Source organism: Heteronotia binoei, chromosome 21 (genome assembly GCF_032191835.1).
Source record: "Heteronotia binoei isolate CCM8104 ecotype False Entrance Well chromosome 21, APGP_CSIRO_Hbin_v1, whole genome shotgun sequence".
In the NCBI taxonomy this organism is placed as follows: domain Eukaryota; kingdom Metazoa; phylum Chordata; class Lepidosauria; order Squamata; family Gekkonidae; genus Heteronotia; species Heteronotia binoei.
Window position 1 is genome coordinate 153,680,214 of NC_083243.1, and position 25,182 is coordinate 153,705,395.

General features: G+C 40.5%; 1 protein-coding gene and 1 non-coding gene across 4 annotated transcripts in view; both read left to right on the plus strand.

Moving 5' to 3' along the window:
* Positions 1 to 25,182, plus strand: part of NAP1L4 (nucleosome assembly protein 1 like 4) — a 60,440-nt gene that overhangs the window by 22,324 nt on the left and 12,934 nt on the right. For 2 of the 3 annotated variants that reach the window (XR_009556611.1, XM_060262170.1), the window contains exons 6-15: positions 1,388 to 1,474; positions 4,359 to 4,490; positions 10,069 to 10,140; positions 15,587 to 15,726; positions 16,199 to 16,344; positions 17,932 to 17,954; positions 19,128 to 19,247; positions 20,533 to 20,562; positions 22,194 to 22,250; positions 23,305 to 23,342. Coding sequence is in view for 2 of the 3 variants with exons in the window: in XM_060262170.1 (XP_060118153.1) it covers positions 1,388 to 1,474; positions 4,359 to 4,490; positions 10,069 to 10,140; positions 15,587 to 15,726; positions 16,199 to 16,344; positions 17,932 to 17,954; positions 19,128 to 19,247; positions 20,533 to 20,562; positions 22,194 to 22,250; positions 23,305 to 23,310 (813 nt within the window). In the remaining variant the exon portion in view is untranslated. The remainder of the gene's footprint in view (positions 1 to 1,387; positions 1,475 to 4,358; positions 4,491 to 10,068; positions 10,141 to 15,586; positions 15,727 to 16,198; positions 16,345 to 17,931; positions 17,955 to 19,127; positions 19,248 to 20,532; positions 20,563 to 22,193; positions 22,251 to 23,304; positions 23,343 to 25,182) is intronic. The other variant, XM_060262169.1, reaches the window with a different exon arrangement.
* LOC132590350 (small nucleolar RNA SNORA54) lies at positions 1,777 to 1,903 on the plus strand. The gene has a single exon (XR_009556690.1). It is a non-coding gene; the product is annotated as a small nucleolar RNA SNORA54 (small nucleolar RNA).

Sequence of the window (25,182 nt, forward strand, 5' to 3'; positions counted from 1 at the left end):
ACTATTTTCCTTTTAAACTGAGCAACTGAGGAGAATTAAAATTAAGGAGTGTCTCCCCCGCCCCCTGTAACTATATAGTTTGTAAAGGCTTGGATCCAGACTGTTGTTTCTGTGTGTGCAAGGATTCCTGCTTGTGTAATGTGAGTTTCTCACCTCCTCACTCATGCAGCAATCCAGAATGCCTCCTGAAATCCTGTTCTTGTAGAATAGGGACCCCTGAGGCGGGGGAGATCATACTTCATAGGTAGACATGCTTGGTCCTGCCATAGTTAGCTCTGTTGCATGCAGTGCAGTGGTAAAAATGTGTTCAAGCAAATCTAAGGGTTTTCAAGGCCTAGCCATCACTGAAAAATAAGATCAGACAAAGCAGTTCCCATATGTCCGAATAACAAGTGTGTAGAACCAAAATTGATTTTCCTGTTAGTAGTATTGAACAAGTTTTCTGGTTTGGTATGTTGCACAGCATTACTGTAGCTTTCCTTTCAAGTCTTAATCAAATAAATGAATGATCTTAACATATGTTTAGCATATAATTCATGCTTTAAACTATTAACCAGTTATATCACAGAAGTCCTGTAATGGCTTCACTTTAGCACTTTTCAAGAGATAATGGAAGAGTGAAGCTCAGGAGTTCACAGTACAATTTTTAAAAGAGGGGGGTAAAGGAAAAATGCTTTATTAAGCTACTTGTGAGACTCTTGAGCCTTGGGACCGGCACAATAAAGCCTCTCTACTTTTTGCTGGTGCTGTTTTGGACTTACATTATAATGGGACATGACGTTGGAGGTGGGAAAGGAATGAGTCAGTAAAACATTTTTGCTTTTGAAAGCTGAAATGGCTGTTAACATGAACACAGATAAAGAAAAGGGCTTTCTGCCTTGTAATTTGGTTGTGCTATTTTTCCAACTTGTCAAATTAGTTCTTTCTCAGATACTGCTTGTTTATGAGAAATGAATCTTGTGATATTGATTCTGTTGCTGGAAAATAAATTCTTGTTACTATATCTGAATAAATAGCTAATATAACTGCTTAGCCAGGCCTGCCCTGGATAGCCAAAGCCAGCCCAAACTCATCAGATCACAACAACTAAGCAGAGTTGGCCCTGGTGAGTGTTTGGATGGGAGACCTTGAAGAGATACCAGGGTCGTGATGAGGAGGCAGGCAGTGGCAAACCACCTCTGAACGTCTCTTGCCTTGAAAACTCTACTCAAGTTGCCATAAGTCAGTTGTGACTTGACAGTGTTTTCCAACACCACCATAACTGCTTAACTCCCTCAAATGCACTTTGAATCCTGTGCTCAGTTTCCTGCAGCCCTGTTCATTCTTGTCCCGAGTAACTGTATGTGTTAATGTTTCTTCTTCTTTTGTTTTTATACCATTTCTACAGAGGAGGAATTTTATCACTGGTGCTACTGAACCTACAGATGCAGAGGCAGAGTGGCACAGTGAAAATGAAGAAGAGGAGAAACTAGCTGTAAGTTCGGATAATTTGAAGGCTTTAAAAAAGAATTACTAATAGGACAACCTAAGATGATCGATTAAGTTTCCTATAAACTTGTATGGGAAATGATAATAAAGTAAAATGAATAAAATAATATATCCCTAGACAAAGAGTATTAGAGCTTGTGTTAGATGTCTCAAATAGTTTGTGCATGTTCCCTTTGCTGAACAATTGTAGTTACTTTCTGATGCTTCAGAAGCTTGCTTAATGAAACTGAATGTCTTTTTAAATAGGTTTGTTCTAGTGCTGTAATTTAGTTGGTAAATCATCATCATTTGCACTGTTCGTAACCTGTTGGCAGCTTTTTCTGCAAATGGGTTCCATTCCAGTGCTACAGTAACACCCCAAACAAGAAAAGCTGGCTATTTCTGCCTGTTTGTTTTCTCTGTTTGGGGAACAATAGTTGATTGTTTTAAAAAGAAGCAAAATAATGGCATGATCAATTACATGTGTAACATGTTTTAACCTACTTTAGCGGTTATGATTTTATGCCTCAAATTGGTCTCCCACCAAGTGATCTCAAACTGAAGGATATTTTCTGCATGAGTAGATACCATTGAGGAATTGGTCCTTTCTACAGGATTCTTTGGTCCTCATTCTCCATGACAATAGAAGAGCTGTCAGCATGGGAGCACAACACCTCTAGCAGTCACTGACTGCAAGGGTGTGAACTCATTTATTGAGAGCCAGAAGCTCATTGCACTGAGCACTTACCCACAACTTCTGCCTGATAGGCAGATAGCTGTACATAGTTCCCTCTTAGCATTACTGGTGGGTGCTGGCACACAAAATTTTAACTGGCAGCTCAGACATTTCTTCTGCCCACAAGGAAACATTGGAAACAATGGAGGATGGGGTACCTCCTTCTGGGGGCCCATAGAATTGGACCCTCTGGTTACAATGGAGCCAAGGGGGGAAATTTTTTTGCACACCCCTATTATGCTTTTTAGTATGATTTGTAAGCTGCCTTGAGTCACAGGTAAAAGTAGGATATAAATATATGAATAAGTAAGTAGTTTGGCCAGGTTGATGATAATTAAGCAATTTTCTGTTTGTTAGTTTAGGCAGGCTTCTGACAGTGGGTGATTTCACGTGGTGACTGCAAGTGAATTTTGCTATTCTTATACAGTAAAAATCCAGTTGCAAAGCACATTATTTATTGCAGGGGTGGCCAGTGGTAGCTCTCCAGATGTTTTTTGCCTACAACTCCCATCAGCCCCAGCCAGCATGGCCAATGGCTGGGCTGATGGGAGTTGTAGGCAAAAGAACATCTGGAGAGCTACAGTTGGCCACCCCTGATTTATTGTGTGTGAAGGTGCCCAGTGATAGTTCCTCCTCTGTTTGAAAAAAAAAAAAGTAGACTGCAAGAGTCTCCCACTTGCCCTGAAAGTGCTGGTATGTTTTCTAAGACTCAGTACAGAGCAACAGTCCAAGGCTAGGTCTACCAGTATAGTGGACTGGTGTGGGTAGACTGTTCTCCAGTGGAAAGGAGTGGATGAAATTTGACTTGGTTTTGTTTTTTCTTATAATGTTTGAAATATTCTGAGATGTTTACAAGGTTATGGAAGTAATCTAAAAAACGAATTTACATGATAGTGAAATGTAGATTCACTCACAACTTTAATGTTACTAGCTTTTTTTGCTCATGAGGTGTAATTTCTGCTGACAACACTGTGGAGCTTAGAGGGAACATTGGGAATGATTGTGTGCAATACACCGGAGAGCTCCCATTGCCCTCCTGCCTTTCTACCTTCATAACTGGTTTAGTTTGGTTTGGCCACTTTGTGACACAGATTGTTGGACTGGATGGGCCATTGGTCTGATCCAACATGGCTTCTCTTATGTTCTTATGTCTTTTATAGCTTTTGGTTCAAAGCTAAGGTGTTGGTTCCTGTGAACCACAAGTAGTTTCTGTCCTGCCTCGTGGAACATCTGAAAAGCTGGTGCTTAGAATCATGAGAGTCCAATGGACAAAATATTGATTCCTCTTTTTCAGAGTACCTCCCAAGCTTGTGATATCACCCTACTTCCTCTTTTCACAGATTGCACCTTATGCATCAAAAACTATTGGTGGAAGAATAATGACAATGTTACATAATTTCCTCAGGTTCCATTGATTCACAGCATCAGTGTTTTGGAGGTTTCAGGAAATAGCTGGGGAGGAGGAGAAGGAAAAAGCATGTCCTTTCAATTTATAGAATTCAGCCTATGATATTTACTTGAAATTACGTAATTAATAAAAGAGCCTGATATTCTGATTTTCTTGCATTATTTCTAAATGAACATGGTGCTTAAGTCACTTGCTTTTGATCATTTCCAGAAGCTTTGACACCAGATCATTCTCTTACTTATAGAAGGTCCCAAATTCAATCCATGGCATCTCCTGTTGTAAGCATAAAAAGGAGGTTCGAGTAAAGATGTCTTCATGAGATCCTGGGGTGATACTACCAGTCAGAGTAGTCAGTTTTGTGCTAAGTGATTTGATTTGAGTATGTCATTTGGCTGCTCTACTGGGAGATTATGTCTGACTCCCCAGTTGAACAGCAGTAGCACTGTTGACTTAAATATTAATATTTAAAAATTCTTACCTTGTGATCTCTTTTCTCAACTCAAGCCATCTCCTTTCTTTTACTCTGTTCTCCCATTATGTACCATTTGAGAGAATGAGAACAGTGTATCACTGACATGGGAGAAATTATTCCACTATGTTGATGCTTTCTCTTCAGAATAAATATTGCAGCATTATTCCTACTAATGTGATAACTTCAGTATTAAGCAAACAAGGTTTTTATACTTTTCAAGAAACTTGGAGTATTTTTTAAAAGTTTCTGACCTAAAATTTTGTTTTTGTTTCTAGGGAGACCTGAAAAATAAAGTAGTAATAGAAGAAAAAGAAGCAAGTGCAGCAGAAGAGACAAACCCCAAAGGAATCCCAGATTTTTGGTTCACAATATTTAGAAATGTAGATATGTTGAGCGAATTAGTACAGGTAATTCACTAAAAGGTTATTGTGTGGGGCTATGCTGTAAGTGATGCCATTTCAATTTGAATATCAAACTTCTGTCTGGGAATAAGAGTAATTACATTGCAGTAATTCCTTACCTGAAAATGAGTACAGTTCATACATCCATCTAGTCAGATAGTATGATTTTTGTAAGAGTTTTCCGTGGTATACTTGTGAATTACACAATTTACAGGCTTGCCTATGCTATTTTGTTCTGCTACATCATTTTCTTACTTGAATATCCTTCTTGTTACCTTCTGATAATCTAACACTTTATGCTCTTATCTTGAATCATTAGAAGGCAAGTACTCATGAAAGACATAAATAGCCACAGGGTGGACAAGGTGCCTGTCTCTATAGCTGCTGGTTCTCCTGCCTCTTCTGGAGAACATCCCACTTTGCAATATTTTGTCTGCCTGATAGTAGGAATAAGCAATACCTTTGGAGTTGGCAACCAAGTCCTAGGTATGATAATTCTTCTGAGCACCATTGTTTCCGCTGGCTCATGCACAGCACGGTTAGGTGATTAGGTCTCTGACATCCTTTATGAAGGGGAGACAAAATAGCAGGAATTCAACTATTAGCTGTGAGGCATTTGCGAGCATTTTTGTGGATAAAGTCTTGTCACTGCATGGTGACCAACCCATCAATATTGATACAGTATATGAACTGGAAGCCCTTTGGCTGCCTTTGGATTCAGTTTTTGATACCTTCAACCCGCTCTCCTTTGCTGATGTTGACAGGATCCTGGGTGCTGTTAGACTGGGTGCTGTTAGACTGCCCACATGCCTTCTAGATTCATGTCCCTCATGGTTGGTGAAAGCTGGTGATGGGAGGATATGGGGCCTGGTGATGGATATTGTCAACTTATCCCTGGAAACAAGGGTGTATCCAGAGGGTCTTGAGGAGTGGTTGTGCCACTCTTCAAAAACCAACTTTGGATCCTTCTGATTCTGCCAGTTACTGCTCAGGTTTGAATTTATTGTTTATTGGTAAGGTAATTGGGGGAGAGGTAGCTGAGCAGTTCCAGAGCTTCCTAGATGACTCATTAGCATTGGATCCATTCCAGTCTGGCTTCTGCCATGACCACAGGATGGAGACAGTGTTGATCACCCTGACAGATTATCTCCACAGACAGCTTGATCAAGGTGGATTGGCTCTGCTGTTATTAGATCTTATGGCAGAGTTCAGCATGGTCGTCTACAGTCTTCTGACCCACCGTCTCACTGATGTGGATATTCATGGGGTGGCCCTTCAGTGGCTTACCTCATTTCTCCGTGGTTGGGGACAGAGGATGGCGCTGAGAGAGAATATGTCCTCTAGACTCCCCTTAATATGTGGGATCCCCCAGGGGGCACTTCCCCCCCATTGTTATTTAACATCTGCATGCCTCCCCTTGCCCAGCTGGTGCAGAGTTTCAGGCTTGGTGTCACCAGTATACTGATGACATCCATCTGTATCCATTATCAGATGGCCACCTGAATGCCACCCCACAGAATTTGGTTGTGGGTTTGGAGGCCGTGGTGGGATTGTTAAAAAAGAGCAGGTTGAGACAACCCAGCAAAGATTCTGAGGCTAGGGGGTGGGTATCAGGACTGGGGCATAGACTTCCTGCTCTTGATGGGGCACTATTAACATCAATGCAATCCACCAGGAGTGTGATTTTGGATGCCTTCTTGATGGAGGTCCAGTATTGCCAGACTGGCATTCTTTCATCTTCTCCAGGCTCAGCCCCTTTCCTGTCATGCCCCAATCTAGCCATAGTAGTCCATGCAATGGTTACCTCCACATTAGACTGCTGTAACTTGCGTTATGCTTGCCTGCCCATGAGACTGACCCGGAGGCTGCAGCTGATCCAAAATGCAGCAGTATGAGCCCTGACAGGAATGTCACAGACAGCACATATACAACCTGTGCTGCAGACTCCATTGACTTCTAGTGATACCAAATCAAGTTCAAGGTGCTGGTGTTGACTTTTAAGGCCTTAATGATCAGGGACCAATGTATCTGTGGAACCATCTTCTCCAGTATGTCCTTAGGAGGGTGTTACACTCCCAAGATAATAACCTGGTGATGATCCCTGGCTCCAAAGATGTCCAGCTATCCTTGACCAGGACCAGGGCCTTTTAAGTCCTGGCCCCAACCTGTTGGAACTCTCTGCTGAATACCGCCAGGGCCCTGTGGGATCTTATGCAATTCCACAGGGCCTGTAAAACAGAGATATTTGCCAGGCTTTTGGTTGAGGACAGCAACAATTGCCACTTTGCTTGACACCCTCTCTTCTTCCCCCAGGTTGCTGTGTTCCCTGCCTGCCCATCTGCGAGTAGTTTCAGTCTGAAATAGAAATCTGAAAGAAATTTTACCATCTGACCCTTTAGAAATTTTGAATTAGTACTGTTTTTGTGTGTGATTTTATAACCTTAATTGTTTTTACAAAATGATGTACATCACCTAGAGCTCTGCATTAGTAGGAATTTGGCAATCCATAAATATAAACAAACAAACAATCATCCTAAACTTTTCAGATCTCAGTTGCTGGATCAGATTGTAAATACTGCTAGCAGAGTGAATCTCTTGGAGTATGACCCTGCCTCTGCTTGCTGTTGCTGCTTGTTGAGCCTCTTCCTCCCAGACTGGGGATCAAGGAGTCCTCAGTAAGATTGCAGGGAGGGGCAGCAGCATCGTTTACAACAGGAGCAGGGAATCTCTTTTTTGCCAAGGGCCATTTGGATATTTGTAACATCATTCGTGGGCCATAGAGAATTATCACCTTAAAAAACAGTGCTTCACTGAGGGAGAATTATCCACATCAGCAAAATTAATGCAAATAATTGTTTTTCTATTTGAAGTCATGTGGGGAGAGCCTAATTCTGCACATACACACACACAGAGACACACCCGGCCCACTGCCCTAGGCAAATGCCTAGGTCCAGCATATTAGACCACATCCCCTAATATTAGCATATTAGGTCACACGCTCATTAGCATATTTGGCCACACCATCTGAGATAATCACATGCAAATTGAACTGATGGTAGCTGGCTCCCACCCCTCCCTCCCTCCCTTCATGTGGAAACTGCAGCTTCTCCCAGCAGACCATTAAAAGGCACCCACATACCCCAGCAGCAGTCCTTCACAATGCCCACCACTCAGGAAAGTAAGGAAGGGAAAGAAAGAAATGGAGGGAAGAAAGGAAAATGAAATGGAGAGAAGAAAGGATAATAAAGAAATGGGGGGAATTAAAGGAAACAAAGAAATGGAGGGAAGAAAGAGAAATGAAGAAATTAGGGGGAAACCTACCTGAACTGTGACAGTGACTTTTCCAGGCCCTGCAGCGATCCTGGCCAGCCAGCGAGGCCCCAGGGAGGCCCCAGCGCGGCTGGGCACCATGATCCCAGCTGGCCAGGCCCTGGGGAGGTTGCTGCACAGTGCAGCTGGGCCGCGTGATCCTTGCCGACCAGCCGGGCCCCAGGGAGGCCACCATGTGGCTTGGCTTGGCCCAGTAATCCCTGAGGGCTAGACCAAGTGATCTTGAGGGCCGTAAATGGCCCTTGGGCCTGACGTTTCCCACGCCTGGTCTACAACATAAGAGAGGAATTTGTAATGGAAGCGTCATTCCACCAGTGTAGTTCTTGTTACATAGGCAGAATAACACCTTAGGATGGAATATTTAGATGGATAGTACATGCTGTTGCTTTAATGACAGAAGTACACTGTGCTTTGACTGTTGTCTCCTCCCAGAATGGAATTATGGAAGTCTGTTAAAGCTGCAGTACTGCAGTCCTAAACTGCTCACAACCGATCCCCAGTGGAAGCTGGGTTTTCAGGTAGCTGACTCGAGGTTGACTCAGCCTTCCATCCTTCCGAGGTCGGTAAAATGAGTACCCAGCTTGCTGGGGGGGGGGAAGTGTAGATGACTGGGGAAGGCAATGGCAAACCACCCTGTAAAAAGTCTGCTGGGAAAACATAGTGAAAGCAACGTCACCCCAGAGTTGGAAACGACTGGTGCTTGCACAGGGGACCTTTCCTTTCCTTATGATTCATGGGGTTGGGTCAGGCACCTCTCAGAGTGCTTGCCTTTTCTTGCCAGGGTATGCTTCTATAATAAAACAACTGTATTCATCTAATTCCAGCAGAGTAGTTGTGTTGGTCTGTTAGAGCCGGAGAAGTGGTATTTTGCGGTGTCTTAACTTCCAGCAAGTTTATGGTAGTATAATCTTTTGGGGAACTTGGTAGCATAACACTTTCGGTATCTAATGCTTTCAGTGTAAAAAAAACCCCCATGAATATAAAAAGAAAGAGCTACAGTCACTTTCTGTAGTTGAGCCTAAGTCTGATAGTGTCAAATCTGCAAATGAATTCCAATTTTCCATTCAGCACCACAATCTGGCTAGTTTGCTTCAGGTAGCCCTAAACAAGGCTTCGTCATCTTTGTACAGTAGTAAATAGGGTGGCTTCTCCTCTGACCCCCCTGACCCTAAACATTCAGAGTGCCCTTAAAGTTTATTTCCATAAGATGAGACTTTGTAGTTGCACCTTTTCCCAGCTCATTGATCCATGGTGTTTATAAAGATATCTACAAAGCATTGGGCAAACCATACAACCTACCAGGGACTGAGCACTCTCGGGGCCTGTTAACTCTTGAGCAATTAGCTGCAGAGCAATGAATAAGGAAGTAAACACAACATTCTCTGTGGTCCATATTTGGTAGGGTTTTTATGAATAGCTGAAACACTTAAGTTCAGGCAACACTGTTGCTTCTCAAATGTGTGTTTGTTCACAGGGACTGTTACAGCCCATGTTTTGAACTTTTGGAAGTCTGCAAGCAGAGAGAATTCAATTTGGTTGACCTAAGTTCTGCTTTTATGCAAAGCAGTAGTTCTCTGTGTGTATGGGTCCATTGGTTTATTTCAGTTTTTGTACTAGCAATTTAGTCAGTAAGTTCTGACTATAGGGAAAAGTGGGTGTGCTTTCTTGTCTAAGCCCTAGTTGAATTGTTCTTCAAAAATCCACCTTCTAGGGATGGAGAAAAGCACATCCAGTCTTTGTTCATTAAATAACTAAAATAATTCCCAGGTAATGTAAATTGTCTGTGTCTCCCTGCCTGCCCTTCTCCCTATGTTAGTGTTGTTACTCTAACTGCTCTGTAGCAGCTACTTAACACAGGCCCCCCCCATGCTTTATTAGCTTCTTTTCTGTTGAGCTTTTTATCATCTTTAGTTTCTAAGTTTCTTGTCACCCTCACTGTCCTTCTGCATCTTGAATGACTGAAACCGGGCAGGAACTGTGCACATTATATTTCAGTACTGTGTAGAATAACAGGATAAATTTCAAATAAATTTCATTTTACCAGTACTAAGAGTAGGTGTACACTTGCTATGATAGTGATTATAAAAACCAAAGCTTTCAGTTTCTGAGACAGATACATTTTAGTCAGATTATAAATATTCCCAAGAAGTGTTGAGGAGAAAATAACATAACTTGAAAACAGATGACATACCTTTAACCTTGTTCATGATTCTTATGAAAGAAATGGTTTATTAGTTTTCCCATTTGTGTTTAGGAATATGATGAGCCGATTTTGAAACATCTGCAAGATATCAAAGTGAAATTTTCTGAGCCAGGGCAGCCTATGGTGAGTACTGTTTATTTAAGTTACAGACATGGTGAACATCAGTGGCTTCAATATGGAAGTTTTGGGTTGTTTGTTTTTTAAAAATCTTATTAGTGGTTCTGTGTATCTAATATTGGTCCAGTAAGTCTGAATTTCACCTGGATTGAGGCAGGTCAGCACTGCTGTTGCTGCTTGACTTGACAATAGCATTTGATAGGGTTAGTTACAATCAGACGTGGGGAATATAGGGGACAGCCTTACAGTGGCTGGTCTCCTTTCTTCATGGTCAGGGACAAAGGGTGGCACTTGGGGAGAAGGTGTCTTCACGTTACCCTTTGATTTGTGGCATTCCTCAGGGCGTGATCCTCTCCCTAATACTGTTTAACATCTGTATGCACCAGTTAATCCTGGGGGGTTGGGCTGGGGTGTCACCAGTATGCTGAAGACACCCAGTTCTATCTGCTGATGGACTTCTGCTGAAGCTTTGGAAGCTGTGGCTGGCTAGTGGGTGGTCCTGTACCTAAGTCGTGGGGGTGGATGGGATGGGGAATCCAACTCCTGACCCTTGGCAAGACAACTCTAGTGCCAATGCTGATGATGAGGAGTTTAGGAGTGATCCCAGATGCCTCACTATCAATGGAGGCGCAGATCACAAATACTGCCAGATTGGCCTTTACTATCTTCAGCTAGTCAGGCAGCTGGTTCCCTATCTCTCCTCCCACAACTTGGCAATGGTGATCCATGCAATGATCACCTCCAGACTGGATTACTGCAATTTGCTCTATGCATGGCTGTCCTTGAATCTGACCTGGAAACTTCAGTTGGCACAAAATGCAGCAGCACACCTCCTGCCTGGGACGTCTTTGTGGGCACCCGTACAGCCAGATCCTCGCCAACATCATTGGTTTCCAGTTGAGTACAGAATTAGATTCAGGGTTATTGTATTAACCTTCAAGGCCCTATGCGGTCAGGGACCAACATATCTGTGTGACCGTCTCTCCCAGTTTGTTCCTTAAAGAGTGTTACACTCAGCAGAACAATTACTGATAATCCCTGGCCCAAGAGACATCATCCACCTAGCCTTGACCAAAGCCAGAGCTTTTTTGACTCTGATTCCAGCCTGGTAGAACATGGTCCCAATTGAGATCAGGTCCCTGTGGGATTTATTACAATTCCTCCTGGCCTGTAAAATGGAGCTGTTCTATGAGGCCTTTGGTTGAGGCAGCAGATGCCTCACTATACCCAGCCTCCCCTGCTTTAACCAGCTTCCTCCTTCAACCAACCTAGGTTATTCATTATGCCAGCTTGTATCACAGTCTGGGAGCTTGGTCCAGTTGTTACCCGGATGGCCCTTTCTAGGGTCATGTACAGTTATATCCCTGAGGTCTGTGTATCCCCACTCATTACCATATAGATTTAGTTGGGTTTTTTAGATTTTAACTGATATTATATGGAATTGTTTTATATGTTTTACTGGCACATTGTAACGCAACCTGAGCCCACACTCAGGGAGAACAGGATTAAAATCTCATAAATAAATTAAAAATAAATGCTCCTTGGGAAGCTGAGCTGGGATTCTGTTTGGTAAATAGCCATAGCTATAGTGCCACCAACTGATTTAGCAAAATAAACTTGGGACTTTTGCAATCTGGCATTTTAACTGAGGTACTTTTAAAACAAGAGCCCCGTGGTGCAGAATGGTAAAGCTGCAGTACTGCAGTCCTAAGCTCTGCTCACGACCTGAGTTCGATCCCGGGGGAAGCTGGGTTCAGGTAGTTGACTCAAGGTTGACTCAGCCTTCCATCCTTCCGAGGTCGGTAAAATGAGTACCCAGCTTGCTGGGGGGGAAATGTAGATGATTGGGGAAGGCAATGGCAAATCACCCTGTAAAAAGTCTGCTGGGAAAATGTTGTGAAAGCAATGTCACCCCAGAGTAGAAAACAACTGGTGCTTGCACAGGGACTACCTTTACCTTTTCTTTTCTTTTTTAAAATTTTAAAATGGGTGTCAAACGCATTTGTTAGGAGGGCCAGATCTGACATAAATGGGACTTTGTGGTGGCCAAACCATGTATGTCATAAAACGTGATGCTAGATAGCAGACACAGATAAAGGACACAGACAAACATAATTAAATATATTATTTAATTTAAAATACAAGCATACTTAAAACTCTTGCAATATTTTGTTTAAAATGGAAAGATGGGGGGAATAGTAGAATTTTGCAGTGCAATTTTAAAAATAAAATATTAAGAAAAAACACAAGGATCACAGCAGAAACTACAAATATAAAATGCATTCAGCCCAAGAAAACAATGGCAGGACATTGCAAGCTTCTTCTCCCCACCCCCAATCTACTCATATTGGCAATGGCTCTCCTTTGACTGTGGGTTCCCAAGTTAGAATACTCACTAGGCACCAGTTCTCATATCCATTGAGCAGAGACGAAACTGTCTCAAAGTATCAGCCCTTTATGTGCAAGAACACAACTCCAGGAAGTTTCAGCTGGTCATAGGAACACTGGGAAGTTACACTGAGCTCCACTCCATTGAAGCAGAATGCAGCACAGACAAAGTTGTAAGGAAAAAGTGCAGTGGATTTTCCATTCAGGTCTTTGTGCCCAGAGACCTGAATGGAAAATCCACTCCGCATTTGCATTGCAGCTTTGCTTTCTGCTTTAGCCTTTGCGCCTCTGCAAGGACAAGGAAGAAGCAGCTGGGAACTTTGGCAGCCTCTGAGCTTCAGAGGGTGAGGACAGAAGCGGGGGAGGGGAATAAAAGAGCTCCACAGGCCTGATTAAAGCCCTGGGTGGGCGGGTTTGGCCGTGGGCCAGACATTTGACAACTCTATTAAAAAATGTGTTCCTTTCTTAGTGGCTCATTTGCTGTGTTAGTAACTTGAAAGGGGGAGGTATTGGGTTTTCATTTGATTGTATTTAGTAATGTTTTAATAGCTACTCGTAAGATGCCCTGAGCCAAGAAAAAAGGACGATAATAAGAGAAATAATAATAAATATTTAAATGCATTGCATGTTCTAAAGTGGTGTCAGGTCCTCTATGGGAGATGTTTCTGTAGGACTGTATGTAAATGAAAGTAGTAGAATAATTTCAGAATAAGAGAAGCTATTCAGTAATCTGTTGTTTTTACTGGAAGGCCTTATTAGCCTCATGTATGGGTGGTATTAACCTCATTTATGGGTCTTTAAACATCTCCAAGGAAATTATGTGGCTTCATCATTGGAAACGAAATCCCACATTATCTGCCTAATTTAAGTATGTTTGGATACTTCTGTTATATTGGATTTTCCTTCAAGATTCCTTTGAGATTTCCCTTTAAGATACAGGACTATAAAAGAAAGAGGAGTTACTTTTAAATTCCAGTGTGGTGAAATAAATGTTCTTCAGGGAAGCATATTATTTGCAAAAGATAACTTATTTTAGTATTTCCCTAGATCAGTTATGCTCTGCAAAGCTAGGACTTTTTATCTCTATAGTCTTTTTTAAAAGAACACCCCAGAGTCAAAATCACTAGCTTTTTGTGTGGGTGGTCTCATGCTCTAGACCAGGGTTTCTCAAAGTTTTCTTTCCCATGGCCCGGTTATTTTTACACTTCTTCTTCATGACCCACTAAAATTTGGGGATGGAGCCAGGAGGCTTTGGGGGTGGAGCCAAGAGACAGGAATTATGTCATTTCCTGTGGTGTCAAGAGCCAAGTGATGTCACTTCTGGGGCACACTGAACCAAAACTCCACCTTTTCCTGTGATGTCACTTCCAGAATGTCCACCAGTGGGGCCAGGGCACTAGAAGCCTTCCCACTGTTGCTTCCCCGCCTCCCAGCACCAAGAATACAGACAGAGCATCACTTGCAGGGAAAGAAAGAAAGAAGGGGGGGGCAAAGAAAAAAAGCTTTCCTCACCATCGGATGACCTCAGCCAGCAACAATTCTGCCCAGGGGTTGTTTGGTAAAAAAAATTGCTACTGGAATGCCCACTCCCTGCCTCTCCCAGCTGAAAAAAACACACATACAGCTGAGAACGAAACGTCTGGAAGGAAAACTTTCTCCAGTAGAACACGGCACTTGAGTCCGAAAGATTCTACAAACCCTAACACATACTCTTCTTTGCCGCCCAGGCCTCTTGGGGAAATCTCCCCAAAAGAACATACTGCAAGGCACAGGAAAGCTCATACCTTGAAGAACAAAAGTGCCAGTGGACGCCAGCTTTTCTCTCAAACACTGGGAGGGGGGGAGAAGGAAGGAGAGGCAGCCAACTCCTCTCTGCATAACACAGAGACGGGGGAAGGAAGGAAGCCAAACAGAGCTTAGACTTTGCAGCCTGTGTCAGTCTTCAAGGCTAGCTTTTCTCTGCACAGCAGAGAAACGGGGGAAGAAAGGAAGCCAAATGGAGAGCAGGCTTTGCAGCCTGTGTCAGTCTTCAAAGCTAGCTTTTCTCTGCACAGCAGAGAAACGGGGGAAGAAAGGAAGCCAAATGGAGAGCAGGCTTTGCAGCCTGTGTCAGTCTTCAAGACTAGCTTTTCTCTGCAATACAGAGAGACAGGGGAAGGAAGCCAAATGGAGAGCAGGCTTTGCAGCCTGTGTCATTCATCAAGGCTAGCCTTTCTTCTCAACAGAAAGATGGGGGAAGGAAGCAGAGCAGAGGTCATGCTTTGCTGGGGGCGGGGCTAACTCTGGCTTTTCTTGTGACTAGGTAGTGAGGCTTCCGTGGCCCGGTACCGGGTCACGATCCTGCAAATGGGAAACACTTCTTTAGACACTTCTGGTTTTGCACTAAATTGTAAATGAGTATATTTTGGGGACATTATGTACCAATGTGTGGTGGTAATACTTGGAGCTATTTCTCTATGCATTCTGCCAATTGAAAGAGCAACTAGGGTGATTTTTTATCCCATCATTGTTCTCAAGGTAACCCATCCTACTTAGCCTCATTCTGGTACCTAATGTTTTATGGGTTGTTCTTTGCCTTAAACTAGCTTTCTAAAAAGATGGTGAACAGGATTTTCTCGGCTCATCAGTGGTAACTTACTGAAGTATTATAAACAGAAATCTTTATTTGGCATATCTGAACAGTTTACAGTTAGGCGTGTCACATATTTATTAGTTGCCTATCAGAATATCTGACAAACATACTTGGGTTATGAATTGGCCTATGGAGCTTTCTTATTCTGCATTTCTGGTGCAGTATAGTCCTCCTCCATGTTGGTAAAACAATAAAGTTGTAAATCTTGGTATCGGAACTGTAAATAGGCTTAACATAGGCTTTACACTGGCAGTTTTGCTATACGTTGGCATTGTAATTTGTTCCTTTTCTTGAACAAATAAGGCTATTGCAGGGTTAGGTATATCGAGCATCTTTCAAAGGCTCAATCACCAGTACAGATATTCTCAAAGTGATGCTAGTTTCTTTCTCTCTGTCTTGTCACTTCAGAAAATGATGATCCTTTTTCTTTAGTCTTTCACATTAGAGTTCTACTTTGAGCCCAATGACTACTTTACTAATTCAGTTTTGACAAAAACCTACAAGATGAAATCAGAACCAGACAAGACGGATCCTTTTTCATTTGAAGGCCCTGAAATTGTTGACTGTGAGGGGTAAGGAAATATTCCTAAATGTTTCAGAAATACATAGTTAGAATATAAAATATGTAAATAAGGCAAGGCAAGTTTGTGTTACAGTGCTCTTTAGCAATAGTCAAAAAACAATTCCCCTAGGTTTTTTTGTTGTAAAGTCGGGGGGGGGGGTGAGCATGAAACAGAAATTGACCCCATTAATCTTGAGGAATTCATGAAATGTGTAGTTGTATAGATTTGTTACAATAGCTTTATGATTTTTAAAAAATCCTATCATTGCAGGACATCCATGGTGGACCCAAGGTTTTAAGGGCTTTTCTTTGCTCAACCTCCCCTTTTTCCTTCTGCAAACTCAAATACTACTGCTGCAGTGGGGACAAAAAACTCTACTATTATTGTCTTGGGAGAGGATCTTTAGTCTGAAAATGACCCCAAAGTGAGTTTGACTTTTTCCTCTTAATATCATATAAACTTAATTCTCCCTTATCTTCAGATGTACTATTGACTGGAAAAAAGGAAAAAATGTTACTGTTAAAACAATAAAGAAGAAACAGAAACATAAGGGACGAGGCACTGTCAGAACAATTACTAAACAAGTACCCAATGATTCATTCTTCAACTTCTTCAGTCCAATAAAAGGTAAGTTTGTTTAAATTCCATCATTCCTTATTTGGTGTAGACTTACATTTAATGTATTTGTTTAGTTCATTCTGTGCTTCCTCAAAGGAACTTGAACTCCTTCATTTTATCCTCACAACAACCCTATGGGGTAGGTTAAAATGAGAGTGACTGGCTCAAGATCACCCAGCAAGCTTCCGTGGCAGAGTAGTGATTTGAACCCAGGTCCAAATCTATCACTCTGACCACAAGTGTACACCATGCATTTGTAAGACTGTATCTTAAGTTAGACTGTCCATATAAGGGCATATTAGACCATAAAAGCCTTCAGAGCTTGTTCTTGGAGCTCAGTCCATTTGCGCAGCCCGATTTACCTGAGCTCCCAGACAGAGCTCTTAAGGTCTACAAAGGCCTTTGGAATTCACTTTCAGAACTCAGGCTGGTCCGACCTGGAGGTGGGCTCCAAAGGCATTTAAATGCATTCGGGGCTCACTCAGGACAGGCTGGACTTGATGAATCATGAACCAGTTCATCCAGTAGAGGAGTTTGTTGGAGGTTCAGGGTTTGTGAGAACCACAAACCTCCCATTTTCCCAGTGCATGCCCATCCCTAGTGTCAAGCATACAGTCCGTGGACTGGAACTATCCCATCCAGGGCTCTTATCTGGCATGTGAGCAACTGGTCGTTATCTTTATTGCCAGATGTCAGATGCTGTACATTATGTTTCTGTATACTGTCCCAGTGCTAATGTGTAATGGCAGTGGAAGTAGGAGGATGGGCATCACGGAAATACTTTAAGGAAATACTACTGTAAGAGTGTTAATGTTTTTGAACATATTTGTATTTTGTTTGAAAATCATTAATTGGGTTTGCCTGTGACCTTTATAAAGTTTATATCTCTCGTACCTAGCCCAACAATGTGACATTTATGTCAGATCCAGTCCTTGTAGCAGATGAGTTTGACACCTCTGACAGTGTTTTTCATTTAAAATTTTGACCAAGAGAATTAATATGGTTTTTTTCCCTCACCTCCTTTTGTTCTTTTCAGTCATCATTGGGCAGATTGGTAGGGAAAGAATTAATCCCAGTTTAGGTAACTGGCAGTAGAGGGTCAGTTTCTCCTCTTTCTTCATATTGTCACTCAAAAATCAGCAGTATTGTAATTAAACTAAGCTGGCTTATCTGGTAAAGTTGGCATTTCAGGTGTTGGCCCTGATCTGTTTTTGCCTTTAATGATTATATCAGAATGATAGTGATCACATTTTAATTTTGATATATCCTTGTAGCATTATTTAAATGAAATGCTCTGTCCTCTTCACTTCTATTATGCAAGGTAAATGTAGGCACACAGTGGACAGCTTTTCTTTCTGGTGACACATATTCCTTTTGGGCTTCACTTCTAGCGTTCTGTAAACACAGCACTTAGCCTTCTTTGTTAAAACATGTAGCGGGGATATATCTCTCAAACTTCATTTGTACCAGTGCAGTTTTCTTTGCTTTTTGGTCTGGCTTTAAAATGTGGCACAGTTACTTTTTTGGTTCAAAGAAGATTGGGACTGGCTGTTTAATCTCTCTCTTTCTCTCCCCTCTGCCTCTCTTTCTTAACAGTTTCAGGAGATGGAGAATCTCTGGTAAGTCTGTTTTGTTTTTAACTTTTATACCCAGTGCTGGCCTTTATTGTTAGGAAGGTTAAGATGGATTGCCTGAGGTAGCAATTTGATGGATGTGTCATTAAAGGACACCACCTTGACTGTTTCTTCTCAGATATAATATTTTTCATTAGAAATATTTCTGGTAGTTACTCATCCTCTAAAGATGAATGCCACATTGCCTCTAAACTTACATAGATCAGGGGTCCCCAAGCTTTGTGAGCCTGCAATACAATTTGACATAGCATGCTAGGCTCAGCAACAAAATGGTTGCCACAGGAGGCTGTGCCAGCCACAAAACGATTGCCACAGCTTATTTTTATTAACATAGTGCAAATCCTGGTGCTGTAGTGGCAGCTGCTACCAAAGCAACATTTTTTTTTAAAAAAAAAAATCTGCATAGCCTGTTAAATCTGCAGTAGTCATTCGGAAGTCTTGCCAGGCAAAAGCCCTAAACTGGCACCCCACCCACTTTCTAAAAAAACACTTGGCAACCACCAGAAAAGTTGCCAATTTGTGCCTTGGCGCCCAAGGGCACCATGTTGGGAACCCTTGATGTGGACAGAAAATTGCAGAATTTGGCAGTAAAAGAAAAGAAATTTGATTGTATTTGTTCAACGTGTCTGGACATACATAAAATTAATGTAAACTAGTTTATGTAACGTTACTTTTTATACACACATGTTCTCTATTTATCTCCATTGTTAAGCAAACTATTGTCTGGAGAGAGTATGAATGGGAAGGTTGGAATTGGGGATTGTTGTTTTGTAATTAAACATCTTAATTTTTTAAAATAGTTTTGTTTAACTGAGGACCTGATAAATATCTAGTCTGTCCAATACCAGTGATACCTTAGTTTTCTCTTTTTGTGCTTTGTCTCCGTTCCATGTAATTTAGTTGGTCTTAAATCGTTAAAGTGTATTTTCTGATGTTCACAAGAATCTAAAAAGGATAGATTCTTAACATAAAGCTAATATTGATGTTCCATTGAAAATTCACATTTACAGATCAGGAAAAAACTTTGTACCTCAGTGTTTGTTTTTGTAACAGTGCTTAAATATAAACACAAACTCATGACCTTAAAGACATAGCCTTCAAAATGCTTGTTTTAAAATGCTTTTGTAGTAATTTTCTGTGCTTTTTGCTCTTCTGTAGGATGAAGATTCTGAGTGTACTTTAGCTATAGACTTTGAAGTTGGGCACTTCTTCCGTGAAAGAATAGTGCCCCGTGCTGTACTTTATTTCACTGGGGAAGCTATAGAAGATGATGATAACGTATGTATATTTAAATGTCCTTAACTAACCAATGGATGCCTCAGACTTGTTTCCTTTTATTTTCTAGTAACGTTAAATTTGTGTTAATATAAAAGAGGAATTGATGCCTTCTTAGTGGCAACATAGTTTTTATTCACAAATTGTTGGTTCCTAACTGGATAATTGGTTCTTCCATTGTATTTGGGCCTTGCTTTAGAGTTAGGGGTGGGTGGGAGGAATTAGAATTTATGCTGTGAAAATTTAGAGGATTTCTTGCTTAACCATAATATTTAGAATTTAACAGCGTTCAAAGCCCCATAACTTGATAATCCTTACAGTAACTTTATAAGATAAGTCACTGTTATCGAGGTACTGTAGTGAAGGAGGGGAAGTTGAAAAAATAGTGCTAACCAGAGAACCTTCCAAAGGCTGAGGTGTGATTTGGGTTGGAGATTTCACAGCTCAATCCCATAGTGATTATTATGCCGTGCCAGCTTTAAGGCAACCATATCTTCTGAGCTCCATTCCTTGCTTACATACTTACCCTCTTATTGAGTCCTAAAGAAAAAATAGAGGGGAAGCAAATTATGTTAATATTGAAGTTTTGAAACCTTGTAAAAATTGTAGGGAGTCTACAGAACAGTTAGCTATAAGCAGCTCTGATTTATGTATGTTACACCCTTTTTAATTCTTCTTTAAACAAATGAAAGGGTTCAAATTAACTGTTGATCATATCCTATGGCTTTTATCAAATAAACAGAACAAGATCTATTTTGTAAACGTATTGGATTTAATCTGTTAGTTTTGTTTTGCTGAAACCAAGCAAAAGCGTATACATTCTCTCTTTCTTAAACCTGTTTAAATTAAGTAACACATGAAGAACTTAGACTTCTGTTAATTTATAAAATGCTACTGATGGAGTATAGAAATTTTGTAAACAATCCAGTCTAGCATCAGGAAAGCTCTTTTTGCGGAATAGTGCTGCACTGCACCACCGAATACCACTGCTTCCGGGGTTCAGAACATCTAGGGAAGAGTGCCGAATGTAATCTAGTGGTCTGCAGTGGGAAGAAAGTATGGGCAAAAGTTACCTTTCCTCTGCTAGTACAAGTGACCTAGCAGGAAAGTAGCATTGGGTCCAACTCTACATTTTAGTGTTTCAGCAGTGTGTATATGAAGTATTCCTGTGCGGTGGAGCCCCTGAAAGGGTAAAAAGTGCAGAGACAATATGGAATACATATATTCATCATATAAATGCAAATATTTTAATGAGTAATAAGACCTAAACAAATCCTTTTTCTCTTAGTTTGAAGAAGGAGAGGAAGGAGAAGAAGAGGTGAGTATGTTAAATATTTGTTCAAATGTTGTTTTTTTTTGGAGTAAGGATGATAAAATGTGATAGCTTCTTGAGAGCACATGTTATGAAAAGTAAGTTGATTTGCCAGGCTGTGTTCCATTCTTAATAAGTTGATTTCAGGATTGTCGATTAAGACTGGACACCATACAAAACACTTGTTCTGAAATTTTATTTATTTAGACTATAGCCCACCTTTTCTCACTGATACTTAGGATAGATTGCACAGTTTAAAGCAATACAATCAAATAGCATGAGACAACAATGCAATAAGCACAAGATAGCATATATAAGAAACAATGCCATGGGTTACAGTCCTATTTCCTTCATAAAATGCACCTTCCAGAACCTTCCTATTATGCTATAGCCCTATTTGCTTTTAAAAATGCCTTTATGAGCAATCCTGTTTTACATAGTTTGCAGAGTGACAGAAGTGTGGGAGCCTTTCTGGCTGCCTCAGGAGTGCCATTCCACAAGAAGTGGGCCACAACAGAGAACACACATGTATGAGCAGCTATCAGTCTGTACCCAAAACTTCAGTCTCCCAACCAGTGTTAACTTTTCATCTTGCCTAGCTTCACTTTCAACTGTTAGCCATTTAACCACAGTAGACAGGCAGTGGCTGAAGACATCATTGCAAGTCCCTCATTGCAAGTTGATTTGAATAAAGAAATATAGAATTGCGTGTCATCAGCATATTAATGATGGCCAACTCCAGAACCAGAAATGATTTCTCCCAGTGTCTATAATGCAGATACAATTGGAGAGTGTTGTTTTTTCAATGCTGTTTGGGGAAAGATTCAAAGCAAGTAGCATTGTTTTGATATGGTGTACTTGTTGGAGTCTTATGAGCAAAACTGCATAAGTTAGTTTGCTCTGGGGCCATTTTTCCTGAGCTAAGACAAGCAACTGTGACCTAGCTTACACTAATTCAGCTTAGAAGCAACACTGCTTGTAACATTTCTTTATAGCAAAGAATTTTAATTTTTTTACAAAAAAACAAATTAGGTAGAAGTTGTCTGCTTAATACAGCCTTAATATAGCAAGAAAACAGTGAAGTCCTATGATTTTTCCTTCTAGTATTTCAGGACAACCACATTAACATATAAGGGATTGGAATTGCCAACCTCCAGGCAGTAGCTGGAGATCTCCCACTATTACAGCTGATCTCCAGGTAACAGAGATCAGTTCTCCTGGAGGAAATGGCTTCTTTGGAAGGTGGTTTCTATGGCATCATACTCAGTTTAAGTCCCTCCCCTCCCCAAACCCCACCCTTCTCAGGATCCACCTCTAAAATTTCCAAGTATTTCCCAAACCAGAGCTAGCAACTGAGTGACATGGAAAGACAAGAGTTCAGAAGTAGAATAAATGGGAAACAAACAAAACTTTAATGCTAAATTCTGCTTTAATATCAGTTGATAGGAACTTTAATTTTTGGTCCTTTGAATCAAGAGAAAATCTAGTGCATTCTAAAGAATCCTGCAGTTCAATTAATTCAAATACCAAATAATTTCAGACGTACCAAGACACCACTTAGTACTGTACTAAATGCTTCATAAATTGAAACTCCCAAAATATGTTCTTATTCCTACTTGTTCAACCTTCAACTATAGGAATTAGAAGGTGAAGAAGAAGGAGAGGAGGAGGAAGATGCAGAAAGTGAACCCAAGGTTGGTTTTAATCAAGCATGTAGACTAAGGCTTGTTACAATACCTGTTATATTACAAGTAGCTTATCTGTTTTATTTTCCTTCAACATAATTTTAGTTTAATTGATTTGTCCAGTTCCGTACCTGACCTTCATTGAGGCACTGCCTTGATTAACTCTCTCTCTTTGTGTGTCTAAACTTAAAAATTCATGTACTGTCTTCTGATGAACCACCTGTGCATATATTAGAAGCTTAGACATTGCAGAACACATGTGGGTAACTTTGACATTGTTTTATTTACATTAAAACTGAATTTTTTGTTTGCTTCGCTGTGTCTCAGGCTTTTTCAGATTCTAAGGACTGTTTCACAAAAACATGTTTTCTTGTATAAGGAAAAAAGTTAATCTCCAATAGTGTAATTCTACCAAAACATTGTTTGACAAACTACATGATTTCCCCCCCCCCTAAAAATATTGCTGTCATGTGACATGCGACCCTAAAATGGACAGCTAACACTGTCATTGTTTCCCTCTCCCACACTGCATAGTATTATTCTAAAATGTCTGCAAGGTTACAATTTGCTGTAGTGATAGGTTCTTTAAAACTCTTGGTAACATTTGCGGTATGTGTTGAGTAAGGGCATATACACACCCACACAAAGCCTTGTTCTACGTTCAGACTAAGTGTAGCAGAGATTACTTTAAAAAATGAACTTAAATTTTGGACTTTTTGTTGATAAAGGCACATGCTCTTGGACTTTCATAATATAATCAGTGCAATCTATAGGAGATCGTTTTTCTTGTTAAGAGTTCTCATTACTGTCACAGAATTTTTGTGGTGGTATAGTGGTAGAGACTGAATTTGGTGTGACATTAGTGGCTGTCGTAAAAGTCTTAGGGGTGGGAAGAATAGTATTATGCTTTCAGCTGTGATTGTGATCATTTTGTACAGTGGTAGTACATGATAGTTTCTTGTGGCTTTTCAAACACTTAGTTATTGCTGCCTGGTTTTTGTTTTTTTGGTTCATTTCACTGCTCTTTCATGCTGACAGTTCCTTTCAATTTTTCCCCATTTAGGTGTAATTTAAGTCTGTTTATCATTCATTCATTTATAGGTAAGGTTGAATTCCATTAATACATAATTTCCAGGATTCTTTTTTTGTAGCCTGTCAGTGTGGTTCACTTAATTACCTGCTTGGCCTATTTCGGTACCTAACCTGGATACCATCTAGACTTAATTGTAATTTATAGTAATATATAGAATACTTACAACTGTAAAATTGTTGTAGCAGTATTTCGAGGAACTTCTTTCCCTTCCTGATGCACATTGTGTTCTTTTTGCCTTGACTATGTGCTTTCAACCAATAAGATAGATATATTTCTGTTGTGATGGTCTTGCTGCTATGCGTTAGTTTGTGTAGGGTTTATTGTTAATGTTAAACTTGGTAGCTAAATCTTCTGTGCATCTTCAAAATGTTGTCATTTGGATCAAGACAAACTCCCAAGTTCCTCCTTGGCTTGACAAATACAAGAGCCAGCTATCTGTCAGATTCTGTTTCTCATTTATTGCGGTCTTCTTGAATTTAAATTCTGGTGAGTTCCCTTTTTCTTCAGAGGATTACTGCAGAAGATTATTTAGTTAACACATACTTTTTTCACTTTCATCCTAATGCTTTTCTGCTGCTTTATTCAGGCTTGCAATGTGTGCTTTCAGGTCATCCTATTTGGTACAATAGAGAGAAAGTTGAGCTGCTTCATATCCTGTAAAATTGCTTCATGTCCATTTCTAAACTGAATGTAACTTTCAGCTTTCTCAGGCTTTTGCAAGCATTCTTTTTTTGTCTGGTAAAACTTAGGTATCTGACTTCTTCTCTGAGGACAAAAGTACATTCATGTTCTTTATCTTGCTGCCTTGTTGTTACCAGCCCTTCATACATCCCACAGGTATTCATCCTATTGTCGTTTCACAGGGATTGCTATTCTGGAAAATACCACTATAATTGTTGACTCTTCTAGTCTGTCTTACTTTCTTCTCATGTGTGCTTTTTTCCTAGAATAAACTGTTCCAGGTTCTTTAAAATCTATTTTTTACTCAACCTTTTGTGTTCCTGTTTTAGAAAATCTTGAGTGTTACTTAAGTTGAAGTGCTGTTACTGTTGTAGAATATCTTTTTGAGTATGCAACTAGTAAGGATCCAGTGCAAGGAGAAGCTTCAATAATAAGGAATTCATAATTCCTTTGGCTGCATTTTATGTCACAGTCTCAGTTGAATCTGAGGGTGATCAGTTATATTGCCATATGAAATTCATGAACCAGTGGATTTTTAGAAAAAGATCATAGATTTATACCCCACCCTTCTCTCTGAATCAGAGTCTCAAAGTGGCTTGCAATCTCCTTTATCTTCTTCTCCCACAACAGACACCCATGAGGTAGGTGGGGCTGAGAGAGCTCTCCCAGAAGCTGCCCTTTCAAGGACAGCTTTGTGAGAGCTATGGCTGACCCAAGGTCATTCCAGCAGCTGCAAGTGGAGGAGTGGGGAATCAAACCTGGTTCTCCCAGATAAGAGTCTGCACACTTAACCAATACACTAAACTGGTGTATATAGATTCTTTTTGATTGGGAGAACTCAGGTTTGACCACAGTCATATTATTTTACCAATATGCAAATTACACATTACTACTTGATGTAACTGTGGAAAAATATATATTATGAAAATATTTTAAATTTGCACATTATATGCTCCAGAATATATTATATATTATATACATTATATGCATAGTTGATACATCCATTACATACTATCTTGGTGCTTGTTCTCTTATGTATGACTGTATCTGGCATGTGGAGGCAACGTCTTCTAAGAAATACCAAGCCCCACCTCCGAATTTCCAGCTTGTCGTTTAAAACGAATGTCTTTAGCACTTGTCCTTATAGGAAGGAAGATGTTATAACCA